Source organism: Madurella fahalii (genome assembly GCF_045866475.1).
Source record: "Madurella fahalii IFM 68171 DNA, scaffold_2, whole genome shotgun sequence".
Taxonomy (NCBI): domain Eukaryota; kingdom Fungi; phylum Ascomycota; class Sordariomycetes; order Sordariales; genus Madurella; species Madurella fahalii.
Genome location: NW_027263972.1, coordinates 4,844,000 through 4,857,706, shown reverse-complemented (window position 1 = coordinate 4,857,706; position 13,707 = coordinate 4,844,000). Strand labels below are relative to the sequence as shown.

The window sequence follows — 13,707 nt, the reverse complement described above, 5'->3', positions numbered from 1 at the left end:
TTGGATTGGCCGGCCGGGTTGGCAGGCAAGTATGAAGGAGGGGCAGCATTTTGATGTTCTATGCTAAGAGCGCAATACGGCCTTGGGAACGACATTGTGGACCGTGTCTAGAAGGTAGATTCCCACCCTCTAGCCCACTCAGCAGTCCGTCCGGTATGATGTAGGAGACGCCCAATTCAATAAAGAAAAAGGAATTGAAGAGCTCTTGTAACGACAGGGAAGAAAAAAAAATGATTCAGGGGTGAAATGAGTCCAGTCCTCTTTAGTTTCTATTCTGCACATCTATAAACATGATTGGGGTGTCGTAATCGGAACTATATCGCATTAATCTTTGGTGCGTGTATATGTGTGTGTGTGTAGTCGACTCCGTTCGCCGACACCAAGTCAGGCACAATAAGCCGCCCTCCCCTTTTTCATTTATTGCCCCCGGAAAGACGAGCAGCGCAGAGCCCGTAGGCCCACCATCAATTTCTCCAACAGCGACGAACAACAGCAACCGCCCTTACTACTCCCAAAACGCCCCGATGCATGCCCTTGACCTGTTTGCGCCTCATGAACCGATATCCATTTGACCCTTTGACACCGCGTGATGCTCAAAACCCTATGTAGAAGGTTTCTGCGGCAATGTGGCAGGATTGCCGTAATTTGGTAGATGACTGAACGACTGCCCTGCTGGTCCCGCCGGCCCGGCAGGCGCAGGCTTGGGTGGCATATGCATCGGACCAGTCGGAGGCATATGCTGTGGCCCGTGAGGCGGAGGGCCGTGAGGTGGTTGCTGCTGCACAGCGTGGTACGGCGCCATCGAATTATTCGAGCCCTGTCTGGTCATACCGTACGGTCCCGGAGCGGGCGCGAAACCCGCCGGCGGGATCGGCTGCTGGTACCCGCTATAGCTCATGTGAGGCGAGTGGAACTGTGGGCTGCCATGCCGAGGGCTCGATCCTCCATACGGACCAGGAGGCGGTGGCGGCTGCTGCATAGGGATCCCATTGGTCGGAACAAACGATTGCGTTTTCGGGTTGAACGTCTGGCGGTTATAACTGCCCGGAATAGGGTGCTGACTCTTGGGATCGTTCGGGTTGGCATTTGCCGGTAGCTGCCCGTAAGCATAGGGGATCCCGGCTGGTGTCGCGCTGGCCCGCGGGGGGTAAGCGTTCTGGCCGTAAGCTTGCTGCGGCCATGCTTGTTGAGGGAGGCTTGGCACGGGCGCGGTATACGGCCCGCCTACGGAAGGATTTGGAGCTCGGTACGCTTGCTGCGGCGGCGGCGGCGGTACAGTCTGCGGCACAGGTGGTGCCGGGTACTACTACCGGGTTAGATCGCTATTTTGGGGGGGGGGGGGGGGGGGGGACGGCGAAGTGTGGACTCACAGCTGCTATCCCGGGATACTGAGGCGTGAACCCGTTGCTGGGTATCATCTGCGGCGGATACGGCTGGGCTGTAGCGTATATGGGCTGTGGTGTGTTTGGGTAGGGCTGCTGGAACTGCCCGTTGAAAGGCGCCGCATTGACGGGGTAATACTGCGGCGCGGCCGGTGCCCATGTCGGTTGCTGAGGACCGCACCATGCGACGTACTGAGACCGTGATTCGAAACTTTCCGAATCATCTCGGCGTTGCTTGTTGGTTTTCCTTTTGCCGCCATTGGGCTTTTCCTTGGCCGATACCGAGCTGGCGCGGGAGACACCATTACCATCCTCACTGTCTGTGTTCCACCATTAGCATGGAAATATTGAGAGCCATTGCGCTAAACTCACCTTGGTTGGCGTTATCTGCCTTCTCAACACTTCCAAATATTCGCTGTCGAGCTCGATTGTATGCCTCTTCGCGCTCTTCTCTTGTGAGTCTGTGCAACGCGGGTTAGTCTGGAGTTGTCATGGTCGGAAGGGTTCGGAAAAAAGCATACTTTTCCTTGGCAGGGGCCGCTTTCTCCTTGGAGTCGCTGCCCACTTCCGAGGTTGGCTTAGACGGAGTCGCGCTCGCGACCGCGAACTCTCCGTCCTCTCCCCGTCGCATGATCTTTCGCGGCAGAACAACTGGGGCCGGCGAGCTGCTGTTCGAAGTGCTTGCTGCGATACTGGATAAGGAGGGGGGAATCCTGCAGAAGGGAGTCCTGAAAATGCGCACTGCTCCCGCTGCAGCCTCAAATGAGTGTGTCATATGATAATAGTCCGCAAGCCTATGCGTCAACATCCTGCAGAACGAGTTGCTAGGAGGAAGGTCCATATAGGGCTCCCTGTGTGGTTTTATGTCAACAAACGTCAAGTAAAAAGAGACAGCTCGGTAGCATACTTGGAATCCTGAACGAACTCGATGAGCTGTTGCTCAAGCCTCAGCAGGAATATGCGGTCTTTCGGAGACTGCATCGCCTCCAGCAGCTTCTCGTCTGGATTTTGACTGTAGAAACCGCTGGGCGCCAAGGCGTCAGGCGCCGCCGCCCCGCTAACCAACGATATCTTTGCTTCCGCTGCTGTCTGCTTGTCCGAGATGCCGCTCTGTGGGGTGACAACCCCCTGGCTCTTGTTCCCGGTCAAACCGTGATGGGTAGCAAGGGTTCGCGGTGGCATATCACCGATCTGGATACGGTGGATGCGGGCCGCGACATCGGAACCCATGCGCGAACCAGCAATGTACGAACCACGAATCGAGAATGCGTCGTCGTCCTCGGCCGCAGCCTTGACGCTGGCGCTGTCATCGGGGCGTAACGACTCCTTCTCGTCCAGGGCGAACGTAGTCCCCGAGGTAATGCTCTTCCCGTCAAGGCTGGGGGGTTTGGTCCCTAGCTCAGAGTTGGAGTCGGCTCGCTGAGAGGTGTCGTCCGAAGGCGTCTGGCTGTTGCTGGCCTTGTTCGACCTTTCAGCCATGTCCGGTAGGGTCCCACTGATGACGAGATTGGGTGGTGCCTGTGTCTCCAGCTTCAGGTCTTTTAGGCCCGCGACAATCTTGGCCTCAGCAGGTTGGCCGTGGCCGTTGCTGGCCGTCTTCTGCGCAGTTAGAGAAGAACCCCCTTGAAGTGTCGGAGCCGCGGGCACGACGCTTGTGGGGATTACGGCAGGGACGGCGGCTGGGGCGGCGGTAGGGGCCGGAACGATCGCTTCCTGTCCATCCCTAGCAGACGCTGGGTCGCCAGTCCTAGCGATGCTAGAGGCGAGCTTGGGGCCCTTGGGCGCCGATGCAGCCGCGACCTGGATATAGAGCATGGTTAGCATCGGAAGCCCGAACAGACAGATACCAAGCAGGGGCACGAGGCGCTGCAAGGCGATCACATACCCTCGCAAACGACAATTTTCTGATGTCGTTCGCCATGGTCGGAACTGCCGCCATGATTGCGGTTGAGGATGTGATCAAGCGAACTAGGCGTCGCACGGGGTTTGCGAAACCGGCGAAATCGAAAGCGAAGGACGGGGTCGGTCCAGAGAATGGGCAGGGCGGGGAGGGGACGACGATGCAATCTGAGGCCGCACAAGATTCAAGACGCGGATCCGAAAAAGAAATCAAGAAACGAAACGGAGCAGAGCTGTCCAGAGCGAAGGAAGGGCGCCGGTAATCATTGTTGGGGGTTTGTGATGCAGACTGGTGCGGTTTGTCGATTCCCAAGTGCGCGATGCTCGGCGTGGTGCACGATTATCGCAAATCCGCTGGCCGCTGTCGTCTGAGCGTCGCTCTTCCAGACGTCTGTGCAGTGTCTGGAAAGGAGCCGCCGAAAATTGGGCGGTTGAAGAAGGCAGATCTCTGGGCCGTTGGGGGGTGTGTGAATCTGAAGATCGGATGTGGTTGCACAGGAATTCTAGTGAGGAGGCTTTCTGCGGTGCAGGTACCTCCCTCTTTCGCTCTGAAAAGGAAGCCTGAGGCGGACCGGCAGAGAGAGTAGTACCCAATTTTTTTTTTTTTAGCCCTTGGCCCCTCACCCCCGGGACCCCTGAGACAGGAGGGTATGGACAGTGCCGAAACGGAGAAAAAGAAGTTCCCATCACGAGCAGAACCAAAAAAGCAAGACAGTTATGCCCAATTGTCGGCAATGCAAGTGCCCGAGTGTTACGCGGTTGTTCACGGTCAGGTAAGCAAGACCATGCAGGCCATTTGAGCAGGCATTGACCAGATTGGATAACTACTGGGTGGAAAACAGGTTCTAGGGAACCGCATGATTTTGAGGACGTTTTGGCGACACCTTGGGCCGCTACAGATGGGGTCGGCCAAGTACACACAACCTCATATCCTCACACACGTTTGTAAGCAACCCCAACAGGGTATTGTGATAGGCAACGTGCGCTTTCAGGCAGCGCATACGCTCACTATCTGCGTATCTACCTCTACCAGACCCGTGATAGATACAGCTCAAAGCATATATACATATATAAATTCACGGACTCCCAGTTACGGGTGTCCTGTGGGTGCCAATAAGGAACCATGATCCTCAACGCGCGGATGTACAGCAAGCCTCTTTCGGGGTACTCGGGAATAGAGAGACAATGGAGGCCCAGAGTTCTCGGAGAAAGCTGAATGTCTGTGCACTGCAGCACCACAATTCTGCCATCTGCGATAAAGAAGGCGGTGACCGATTCTCGTTCGCGTCAACTCGTATGGATTACTGTAACAATACCAAAGCCGAGCTTCTTACACCTTCATCATCCTTCATCGCATCACATTCTTAGGTTTCTGCGAGTCGCCTCATATTCATTTCTTATATCAGGCATTTTTGTCGCTACGTAAGGTGGCATCGGTTCTGCGACCGCATTTCTTATCACTGCCCTCGTGGCACTTGACTTTCACCGTATTTAGTACAACGAACGCAACCGCGCACAACCCAACAAACTCAGTGCCTGTTGTCCTACCTTCACGTTTGGCCACAAGTTGCATCGCAGCCTATCGGGTCGCCCTAAAATAGGCTCATAGCAGGCGTGGCCTAATCTCTCAAAGCGGCGTATTTGTCTTTCCTACCTCAGCCGCAGAGCACGAGCTGCTGGACACACGATGTATCCCTATCGCGGACGGAGCGGGCCGTCCAAGACAACGCCGTCAAACGTCCAATGCCAAAAGTGTCTCAAACGAGATATGTGCATCATTTCTGTTCTACCACACACCACACACTAACAACCGCAGAACGTCACTACTCGTATGAATGCAAAGCGGCACCTCAGGAACGGCCTTATATTCCCAGGCCTTCTCGAACCCAGCAGTTGTCCAACCCCAAGCTTCTCCCTAAACTCTCAAATGAGGTGCCGGATATTCTGCAAAAGAAGTGAGTTGTAAAGCTCAGCCACAACCTTGAACCCCTGCTAACCCCTTACCACACAGAAAGGGGGTGGCTGATGAGGAACTGTCTAAGAGGGAGGCTGAGAGGGCAAAGAGGCGAGAGCACGAGAAGGAAGAAGACGCAGCTCTGAGGGACTCACCGGAGCCTCGGCGGCGTAGATCGCCCTCTTATGACTCGGTGTCCAGTATTTCCACCAGGTCTCGCTCTCCGACGCCAAAACGGAGCCCCAGTCCTCCACGCAAAGAGAGACAGCAATACTCTCCAAGCCCCTCGCCCGGTAGCCCCCATGGCCATCGACGCTCGTTTGATTCGGGAGATCGTTACTCCAGGGGGCCGTCAGAGAGCCCAGAGCGGGGTTTTTCAGGGAGACGCTCGCGGCCTCCACGCTCACCTTCACCAAGGCGGTCTGGTTCACCACGGCAGTCTCTTTCCCCTCGGCGATCTCTTTCCCCTCGGCGGTCTCCGTCCCCTCCACGCGAGCACAGCTTTGACCGGGAGTACGGGCGCAGACGCCGTGGGGCTTCCCCCGGAAGGGCCTATGGTCGTGATTCGTACGCAAGACGGACACACTCCAGGTCGAGATCTAGATCCAGATCCAGATCTCCAGTAGCACGGGACGGCAGGGGAGACAGACGCGGGCCCGGGCGTTACCGCGATAGGGACGACGGCGGTCGACAATGGGGAAGAAACCCCCCTCTACCAACGCGTCAACCATCTCCGCCGCGGGAGAGAAGCCTCAGCCCTTTCAGTAAGAGGTTAGCGCTGACGCAGGCAATGAACATGGGTAGATAGGAATAATTCCGGGTATCATATGCGCATGCTTTTTAAGGTCCCCAAACCCGGCTCATCAGGAGCCAGTCGCAGAAAAATAAAAACAAAATAAGAACCGTCCGCCAACCACTCACCCACCCGCCCGCGGAATGTGCCCCTTCTTTATGCAATGCAAAATCGAGCCCTCAAGCCGTCCCAAACTCCTCCGCCTCAGCCTCCTTCTCTCTCCTCGCATCCTCCTCCTCCTCCCTCTCCCGTAACCGTATCCCTTCCACGATCGCCGCGCCATCCAACATCCCCTCCGCTCCGGCGTCCCCATCTGCGGCCCCGTCACCTTTCGCCCCGGTGGCCGCGGCCTTCTTCTCGGCCAACCTCTCCCTCACCAGCCTCGCGATCGCATTCTCCGTCCTGACGTTCAGCACCTCCAACTTCTGGTTATATTCCCTCTTCAGATCCCAGTTGGGCTTCTTTGGCTGCAGCTTGAACAGGTCGATCCCTTTGCCGTCCTGCGCGTCGATCGCCGCCTGGCGCTTGGATTCCTCTTCTAGGTTGAGCGCCTGCTCTTCGAGCGTGGGCTTGCCGAAGTCGAGGGTGGGGGGTGCTTCGAAGCCGAGCTTGGGCCCGCGGGTCTCGGGGTCGTAGTTGCGGCCTGAGAGGTGCAGCTGGGCAACGGCGGTTGTTGGGGGGGTCGCGCCGCGGGAGGATTGGTCCTTTGTTTCCTCTTGCGGTGCTCCGTCGGCGGCGGCCGTGTTGATGTCTTCTTCGGCTGGCTGCTTGCGCTTGAGAGATTTGAGCTTGGCGAGACGCGCTTTGCGGTCGTCGGCGGCTGCGCTTAGGGTCGCGTGGGAAGACATCTTTCTTGTTTGGTGTGTTTATTATGATGTTTTTCTCTCGTCGTCTTCCTTTCGACAATGAAGAGGGTGTTTGTGATGTCCTGCCGGGTAGGATCCAGGGTGGGTATCTGCCAAGTCCTAAAAAGCACAAGCCAACCTGCGTAGCGGGCTGCTACACTACCGAGACTACGTAGCAGGGGTAAATGACGCTATATTTGCCTGCCGGCGGCAGCGGCCGGGAGCGATAACGTTGCAGCGGAATTGGTTCCCAAGATTTTCCAGCACAACGTCACTGCGCAACACTCAAGACGTCGTTGAATCGACGAGCATCCCGAGAGGTCGGCCTTCTTAGGGTCCTCGGCTCCGCAATGATACGGCGGGCTGGCTTCATCTGCCGGTCGTGCGTTGTCGCCTACGCGCAACAGCTACAACGGCAGGTCGAAGCACGAGGACCAAATCTCGTCCGACACTCGAGCACCTCCCAGGCCCCATCGGCGGCCAATACCGGGATTGCACCCGAAACATTTGTCAATACACTAGGCACGGCGCCTTCTAATCCGGAAGCGCAGATACAGGCTCACGGCCACCGCAGCAAGAGCGTATCCCATCCCCAGAAGAGCACTCGCTCTCGGCGGAACAGCCGCGGACACGGGGCCGGACGCGGCAGCCAGCAGCTGGTTCCTCCAAGGCATTTGCCAAAACGGGCTCAAAAGGCCATTCCCCATGCGCAACGGGGGAAACGGGGATGGAAGTCTCGAGCACCGCGACGTTTCAATCCGAATTCCCCGCCTAGGGGGCCTAACTTCCACCTCCGGTACAAAAACTGCGTCGAGACCCTTCGTCTTCAGGAGAGAGTAACGCCTGCAAGCTTCAAATGGATAGATGAGAGATACAAGCTATGGGATCATAAGTTTCATGCCGCGTGGGAATGCATGGTCCGGCCCGGATCGAATCCCGGGCCCGGCCGGCAGAAGACTGGCGGCGCGCAACAACTAAAGAAGCTCCTGCGCGCGAAGAGTGTTGAGGATATGAGACGCATTTGGCAAGCAAATCCTCTGCGCAAACGGTTGTTCAACTGGCCTTATATCATGGTGGCCTGCCTCCACGGCCACCCCGACAGAGCCGCCCAGGTGCTGGAAGCGACTGTCGACCCAAGTGTGACGCCTTTCTACGCAGTGGCCGACGTTCTCGCGTTTATTGTTAGACAAAATGCGACGTTACCGGAAGACGACCGTTCAAAGCGGATGGCCGCGCTTCCTGGCCTTCTGCTACATATCCTGCGCTGCAGCCCTCGAGGGACGTTCCAGTTCCGGCAATGGGTAGTCTACGGCACTATCGCTGGATGCACTGATCGTCAGATTCTGTCTGAACTGTACTCGGAGCTCCTACAGTACGGCCATCCGCTTCACGCCCATACTCGGCTTCAGATTGCTTCGCGCCTTGCAAAGGATGTGAGATATAAGTCCCTGGTGCTGCAGATTCTCGACGAGATTGTGAAGAAGCGTTGGGTAAATGTCAACAGCCCGGTATTCGCATCCGTCGTTACCTCTCTCTTGACATTCCCAAGGGTGAATGAAAACGAGACCAGGACGTCGCTACTCCAGCCGCAGTCACTTATCCGGCTACAGTCGCAAATCTACGAGGGTATCGTGCGGTGGCAGGTTTTCACCCCGAACCTGATAACCCACACAGTCTTGATGCGGAACCTATGTCAGAACAACGAGCTTGAAGCCGCGTGGAACCTCTACGACATCATGCGCGACCAAGGCATCGAGCCGGACCCTGCTGTCTACGCGACACTCCTCGCCGGCTCGAAGTCCGCTGGTAATATCGAATCTACCAGGTTCGTCCTTGATGAGGCTCCAGCAGAGGTGCTGCGAAACCCCTTAATCTGTAACGATCTTCTTCACAACATCCTCACAACCGGTCTGCGAGAAGCTGCGGAGCGATTCGCATTTAAGAGGGCAATCAGTAAACAATCCAAGATGCCCCGCTTCGCGGGATTCCCCATCATGCTGCAGCTGTACGCCAAGTACTTCAAGTCAGAGCCGCTACAGAAGCTCATCCCGTCCGACTTAAACAGCTTCCTTGCCGAGGATGTGCGGCCGGCCGATGCTGAGCGATGGGATCCGATTATTGACCAGCTCCCGGCCTTTGAGCCTCAGGAGCTCCTCGAACCCGGGAGCGACACGCTCTACATCATGATCATAGGCTACATCAAGAGCCTTCCGGATGCGTACAGCATCATTGCTTTCTACTCGCGCTTCCGCGTCCTGCTCAAGACGGGCAACGAGTACGCAACCGCCCTGGTCCGCCTGGGAAGCCGCGTGCATGACGTCGTCATCAAGGCCGTCACCAAGTGGGATAACATGTTGCGCGCAGCCATGAGCATCTTGGAAGACATGCTCAAGGACGCCGCCGCCAGGGAGGCCAATGCCGTCGCGGCGGAGGGGACGGTGACGACGACGACGAAAGCAGCAAAATCACCAATGACAGACTATCAACCGCATCAGCATCCACCGCAGGTTGATCCAACGGACGTGCCCGTTCACCCAGCACCGAGCCGGTACACGTGGAACATCATCCTCGACGCCTGCCTCCGGCAGCGGCAGGCCAACGTGCAGGCCCAGGCGCTGCGCATCCTGCAGATGATGCGCCAGTACGGGATCGAGCCCTGCAAGGTCACCTGGACGACGCTGATCGCCGGCTACGCGCGGTGGCAGCAGCCACACCTGGCCGAGTCGACCCTCTCGGTGATGCACGAGGTGGGCTACGGCGTGAGCGAGGAGGTCAAGCGCGCGCTCTCGCTCGTGCGCGACCCGACGGCGGCGGCTGATCTGCTGCGGCAGGCCGCCGAGCTGGAGGCGGAGGCGGAAGCGGAAGCGGAGGGGACGGACGTGCAGCGCCTCGGTGGGGAGAAGGGGCACTTGGAGACGGAGGGCGGCGGAGGGGAGCTGGCGGCGGCACAGAGGCAGACGGTGGATAACGAGGGAGAACGGGTGGCTGCTGCGGTGACGGCGGTCGAACAGGCGGCGACGGTTTGGTTCGAGACGCGGCCGTTGGATGGTGAGCGGCAGCACATGGCGGATGACCGGCCGGAGACTGATGATTTTCTGCGGATGTGGGCCGAGCTGGATTCGATGGACGACGGCCAGCGAGGTGGTCGTAAGAGGCGGGGTCGATCAGCCGAACCCGGATCATCGAGAATCGGAAAAACCATGGGTGACAACGGCCCAGATCCGAGACCAAGAGCAATGCCGTCCGACAAAGGTGATTGAGTCTAATGGTGCTTCCGCACTCCCGCTTCCACGTCAACCAACCGTCCCACGGACTTGTTGGGTAAAGCGAACGCCCAGTGTCGGTGCACGCTGATCCAAGAAGGCAAGAAGAAAACTAATAACAGTCTCCAAGGCAATGTTGGCCAGTCTGTATTAATATTACTCTGTATCCTACCCTAGCCCTCATATCACTGGATATCGCTCGTCAATGAGCCCCAGCGCGCGGCACATAGCTAACATGCTGATCGGTGATATGCGTACATATATGTGTATTGCACCCAGTTCATCTGTATAACGCCAATGTCCGGACATCACACCACCCGTCAACTTCTCTTCTCTCCGCCCCTTCTTCTTCCGGGTTCGTTCTTCTGTAGACACCGGTTCTCCACAACAATAAACCTCACCTACCACACTATCCCTCACGGCCCTGCGTCTTCTTGACGGGAGACGAAAGAAAGGCGTCGATCTCGGACAGCTTCTCCTCCGTCGTCAGCCGGCGACCTGTCACGGCGGCGCTGTATTGCGGCCGGCTCCATCGTGAGAGATCAGTGCTCGACCCCGCACGGGTTGAGCGCGTTGCTGTCGAAGTCCTCCTTGTTCTGGTGTTATGGCTGACGCTGCTTCTGCTGCTTCTGCTGCCACCGCTCGTGGTAGTAGTAGCAGTAGTAGTAGTAGTGGAGGTGGATATCTTGGAGTTGTGTTGCTGGTGATGACGGTATCTGTCGTGGCCACGTCTTGGTTTCGGCGCCGGCGGCGTTGGTAACTGTGGGGTTAGGGGCGAGGACGGGGTCCTCATGAATAATGGGAAGCGCCATGTTGGCGGCCGGATCCAGGGACGTGTCCCGCTGCTGCCGCCGCCACTGGGGTAACGGGAGTGCGTATCGTTGTGGTTCAGGTTGGTGGCCGGAACAGACGACCGAGGGGCTGGCTCGCGGTGGCGGTCTGCCGGGACAACCCCTGAGACGGGCAGCTCCGGGTCGGGGTACATATCGGCGTGGATGTTAAAGATGTTTGGAATGCGAGGGACAAAGGTGCCTAGTGCCGGGGAGGGTAGGGGCGACGGCTGGTCCCATAAGGGATAGTCCGGCGCTGGATCGGGGAAGAATTCCAGCGAGGAGGCCGTCGAATGTCGCTGGCTTTCGCGGGAATAATCGCTGGAAGGGGCGCGTGTGCGAGCGGCCATTGGCACAGGCGGTGGGAGCCAGCTAGGGCACGGCGGGAAGATGCGCTCCGGATCTGGGTCGGATGGACCAGGGAGGGGGGCGGCCGAGGCTGATGGCCTCCGATTGTGACTCTGGCTCTCCTCTTCGGGTGTATCCTGGCTCTCCCATTTCCACGCTGATTCAGGCCTCACCGCATGTATCTCGTCCTCATTGATCCACAACTGAGCGCGCACATCGCCCCAAAATGCCTTGACTTCTTCCGAACTGCGTTTCTTCCGCGAGTCCGGCGAATTGGGCTCGGCTAGACCTTGTAAGGCAAGAATTTCGTTCATCAAATCGTCTAGCTGTTGAATAGGTGACGAGGCTTCCCTTCGTTCTCGCGGGAATTCGTTCGCTTTCCTGTCATAGGCTCCCTCACTTTGGCTCTTTTTATTTTCGGTCACTGATCTCTTACAGTGTCCGCCTTTTTTCATGATATTTCCTTCGTCCTCTTCTTCGTGGTACTCGTCGAGGCATCGCACTAGCGGCCGGTTGTTGAAGTAGGATTTGTGCTTGAGTAGGGTCAGTGAGTACTCCTCGGCGTAGTCGACGGGCGCATGGGAGAACGCAGGTGCCGTGATTATTGAGCGGCCCAGCTGGCCCAATTCTCGGTGCGAATTTGGAAGCCAGGTGGCAGTCTTGTTGGCGGCGTCATTGTTGTCGTGGCTCCTCCGGTCATTGACTTGTCGGTCTGCCTCCGCGACTCTACGAGCAGTCCCCGACGCACCTCGCGCGCTGCTAGCTCCTAGATGGTGTGGAGCGGTTGAGGCCCCCTCGAACAAGCATACCATGGCTCGTACGGATCGGCTTGATATTGCTTTACTAGGAGACGGCCGTTTCCGGCCGAGGTTGGATGAGAAGCTGGTTGGAAGGGCCCGCCTCTCGATCCTTCTGTCGAGAATACGTTCGCGACGTGGCGGCGAGGCGCTCTCGGGGCTATCGTCTTGATCTGTGCTATCATCCCGCATGGCGCGTTTCTCTGTTCGTATGCTATTTGTCCCAAAATGGTTGGCGGGTTGGCGAGTTAGCGAGTTGTCGAAAACAAGGGGATGGTCTGGGAAGGAAGGAGTGAGTGGGTGGGTGAGAGAACGTGGCTGCTTTTCGGTTTTTCAATGAATCAGTTGACCCATTCTCATGGCGGTTTCCATAGCCCAGAATGGGAAGAGTCATGAATGGTCTCCATCTCATCTGTGGCCTCGAGAGATAAGTGACGTGGTAATTCTCTCCTCCAGCATGGAGTGCTCGACCCCGTATTCCATCACTCCAGCGCAATGCCGACCGAATGCACAGCAAGAAACAGGTGCGAGCAAAGCTTCTGCTCGCCGTTTGGCAGACAGCAGCCTGCTCTGAACAACTCCATTATTCCGCTCTCAAGGTACGTTGACCGCCGTTGTTCCATAAACCTCGGTGCCATCCTTCACCACCGGCCTCTCTCCCTCCTAACATCACCAATTCTCCAAGTCGGCCCATGTAACACCATCCAGATTACGGCCGATGGAACGTCTCAGCATATGGGTGAAGTGCCTTTGGTCGGAACCCACGCCTGAATACCTTTTGAGCCTACACGGTATTGTCCGCCCCTTTTTCTTGATCTACTATCTATTAACAATGGCACCGGCAATGTTTATACATTACCTTCGCAAGCTGTTTTAAAGGCAACGCGTATCGAGCTCCCTAACGAGTCTCGTCCCGGTTGGGGCCTAAAGCATATGTATCAAGTCATGTGGCCTTCCAGGAGAGAATATAGGGTGCTGTAAGAGTTTCACAGGCAACACAGCGGAGGTTGGCGCTGGTGCTGTCAACCACGTCAGGGAATGCGGATCATTGATCCGTGGGACACTGAGCTAACACAGATCCCCGGGAAAACGAAACGTTCTAGGGCGACTGTCACGGGCCTCAAAAGGGAGTTTGATCATCGACTTTCTCCACAGGCTCAGTCTTTTAGATGCTTACAGGTCTTAAACAATCTGAGTGTTGAGCTTGGGTAGGCCAAGGATCCAAGTGGCAGCTCCCAGGGCAACCCCATCAACATCAAACCCAGCGTCAGTATCCTTGGCTAGGTAGTTCACTCTAAGGGCAAAGCACTGTACCGGGGTCGGCTCGCGGTCCCGACCTGGGATGTGGCCCTTGAGCGCAAAAAAAAAAAAAAAAAGGCGTAAGAATCGAGGCGCAAGGCAACCACAGCAACCCCCGTTCGGGTAAGAAGTGGGGTACAACACCCGTGGAGAAACGAAGTCGGTTGACGGTGCCTTGGGGTCCGTCTATCCTGCCGTGGCTCGCCGTGCCGCCGTCGAAGTCGCCAAGCAAGCTGCGGTGGAGAAGCACGTTCAGAAATAACAGCAAAAAAGGGGCAACAAAGTACCGCCCAAGTA

At 57.1% G+C, this 13,707-nt stretch overlaps 4 protein-coding genes across 4 annotated transcripts; 1 reads left to right on the top strand and 3 right to left on the bottom strand.

The window, feature by feature from the left end:
• Positions 1-601: 601 nt before the first annotated feature.
• On the bottom strand, positions 602-3,321 carry MFIFM68171_04168 (uncharacterized protein; the record flags this gene model as incomplete). Its single annotated transcript, XM_071059588.1, has 6 exons — positions 602-1,303; positions 1,371-1,702; positions 1,755-1,843; positions 1,904-2,233; positions 2,290-3,182; positions 3,268-3,321. The coding sequence occupies 6 exons, from the start codon at positions 3,319-3,321 to the stop codon at positions 602-604; spliced, it is 2,400 nt and encodes a 799-aa protein (XP_070915689.1).
• A 2,886-nt stretch (positions 3,322-6,207) lies between these two features.
• MFIFM68171_04167 (uncharacterized protein) lies at positions 6,208-6,876 on the bottom strand (the record flags this gene model as incomplete). The annotated part of the gene is made up of 1 exon (XM_071059587.1): positions 6,208-6,876. One exon carries the CDS (start codon positions 6,874-6,876, stop codon positions 6,208-6,210), a length of 669 nt encoding a protein of 222 aa, XP_070915688.1.
• Positions 6,877-7,223: 347 nt separating this feature from the next.
• On the top strand, positions 7,224-10,133 carry MFIFM68171_04166 (uncharacterized protein; the record flags this gene model as incomplete). The annotated part of the gene is made up of 1 exon (XM_071059586.1): positions 7,224-10,133. The coding sequence occupies one exon, from the start codon at positions 7,224-7,226 to the stop codon at positions 10,131-10,133; it is 2,910 nt and encodes a 969-aa protein (XP_070915687.1).
• Positions 10,134-10,545: 412 nt separating this feature from the next.
• MFIFM68171_04165 (uncharacterized protein) lies at positions 10,546-12,303 on the bottom strand (the record flags this gene model as incomplete). The annotated part of the gene is made up of 1 exon (XM_071059585.1): positions 10,546-12,303. The coding sequence occupies one exon, from the start codon at positions 12,301-12,303 to the stop codon at positions 10,546-10,548; it is 1,758 nt and encodes a 585-aa protein (XP_070915686.1).
• Between the last annotated feature and the right edge of the window lie 1,404 nt (positions 12,304-13,707).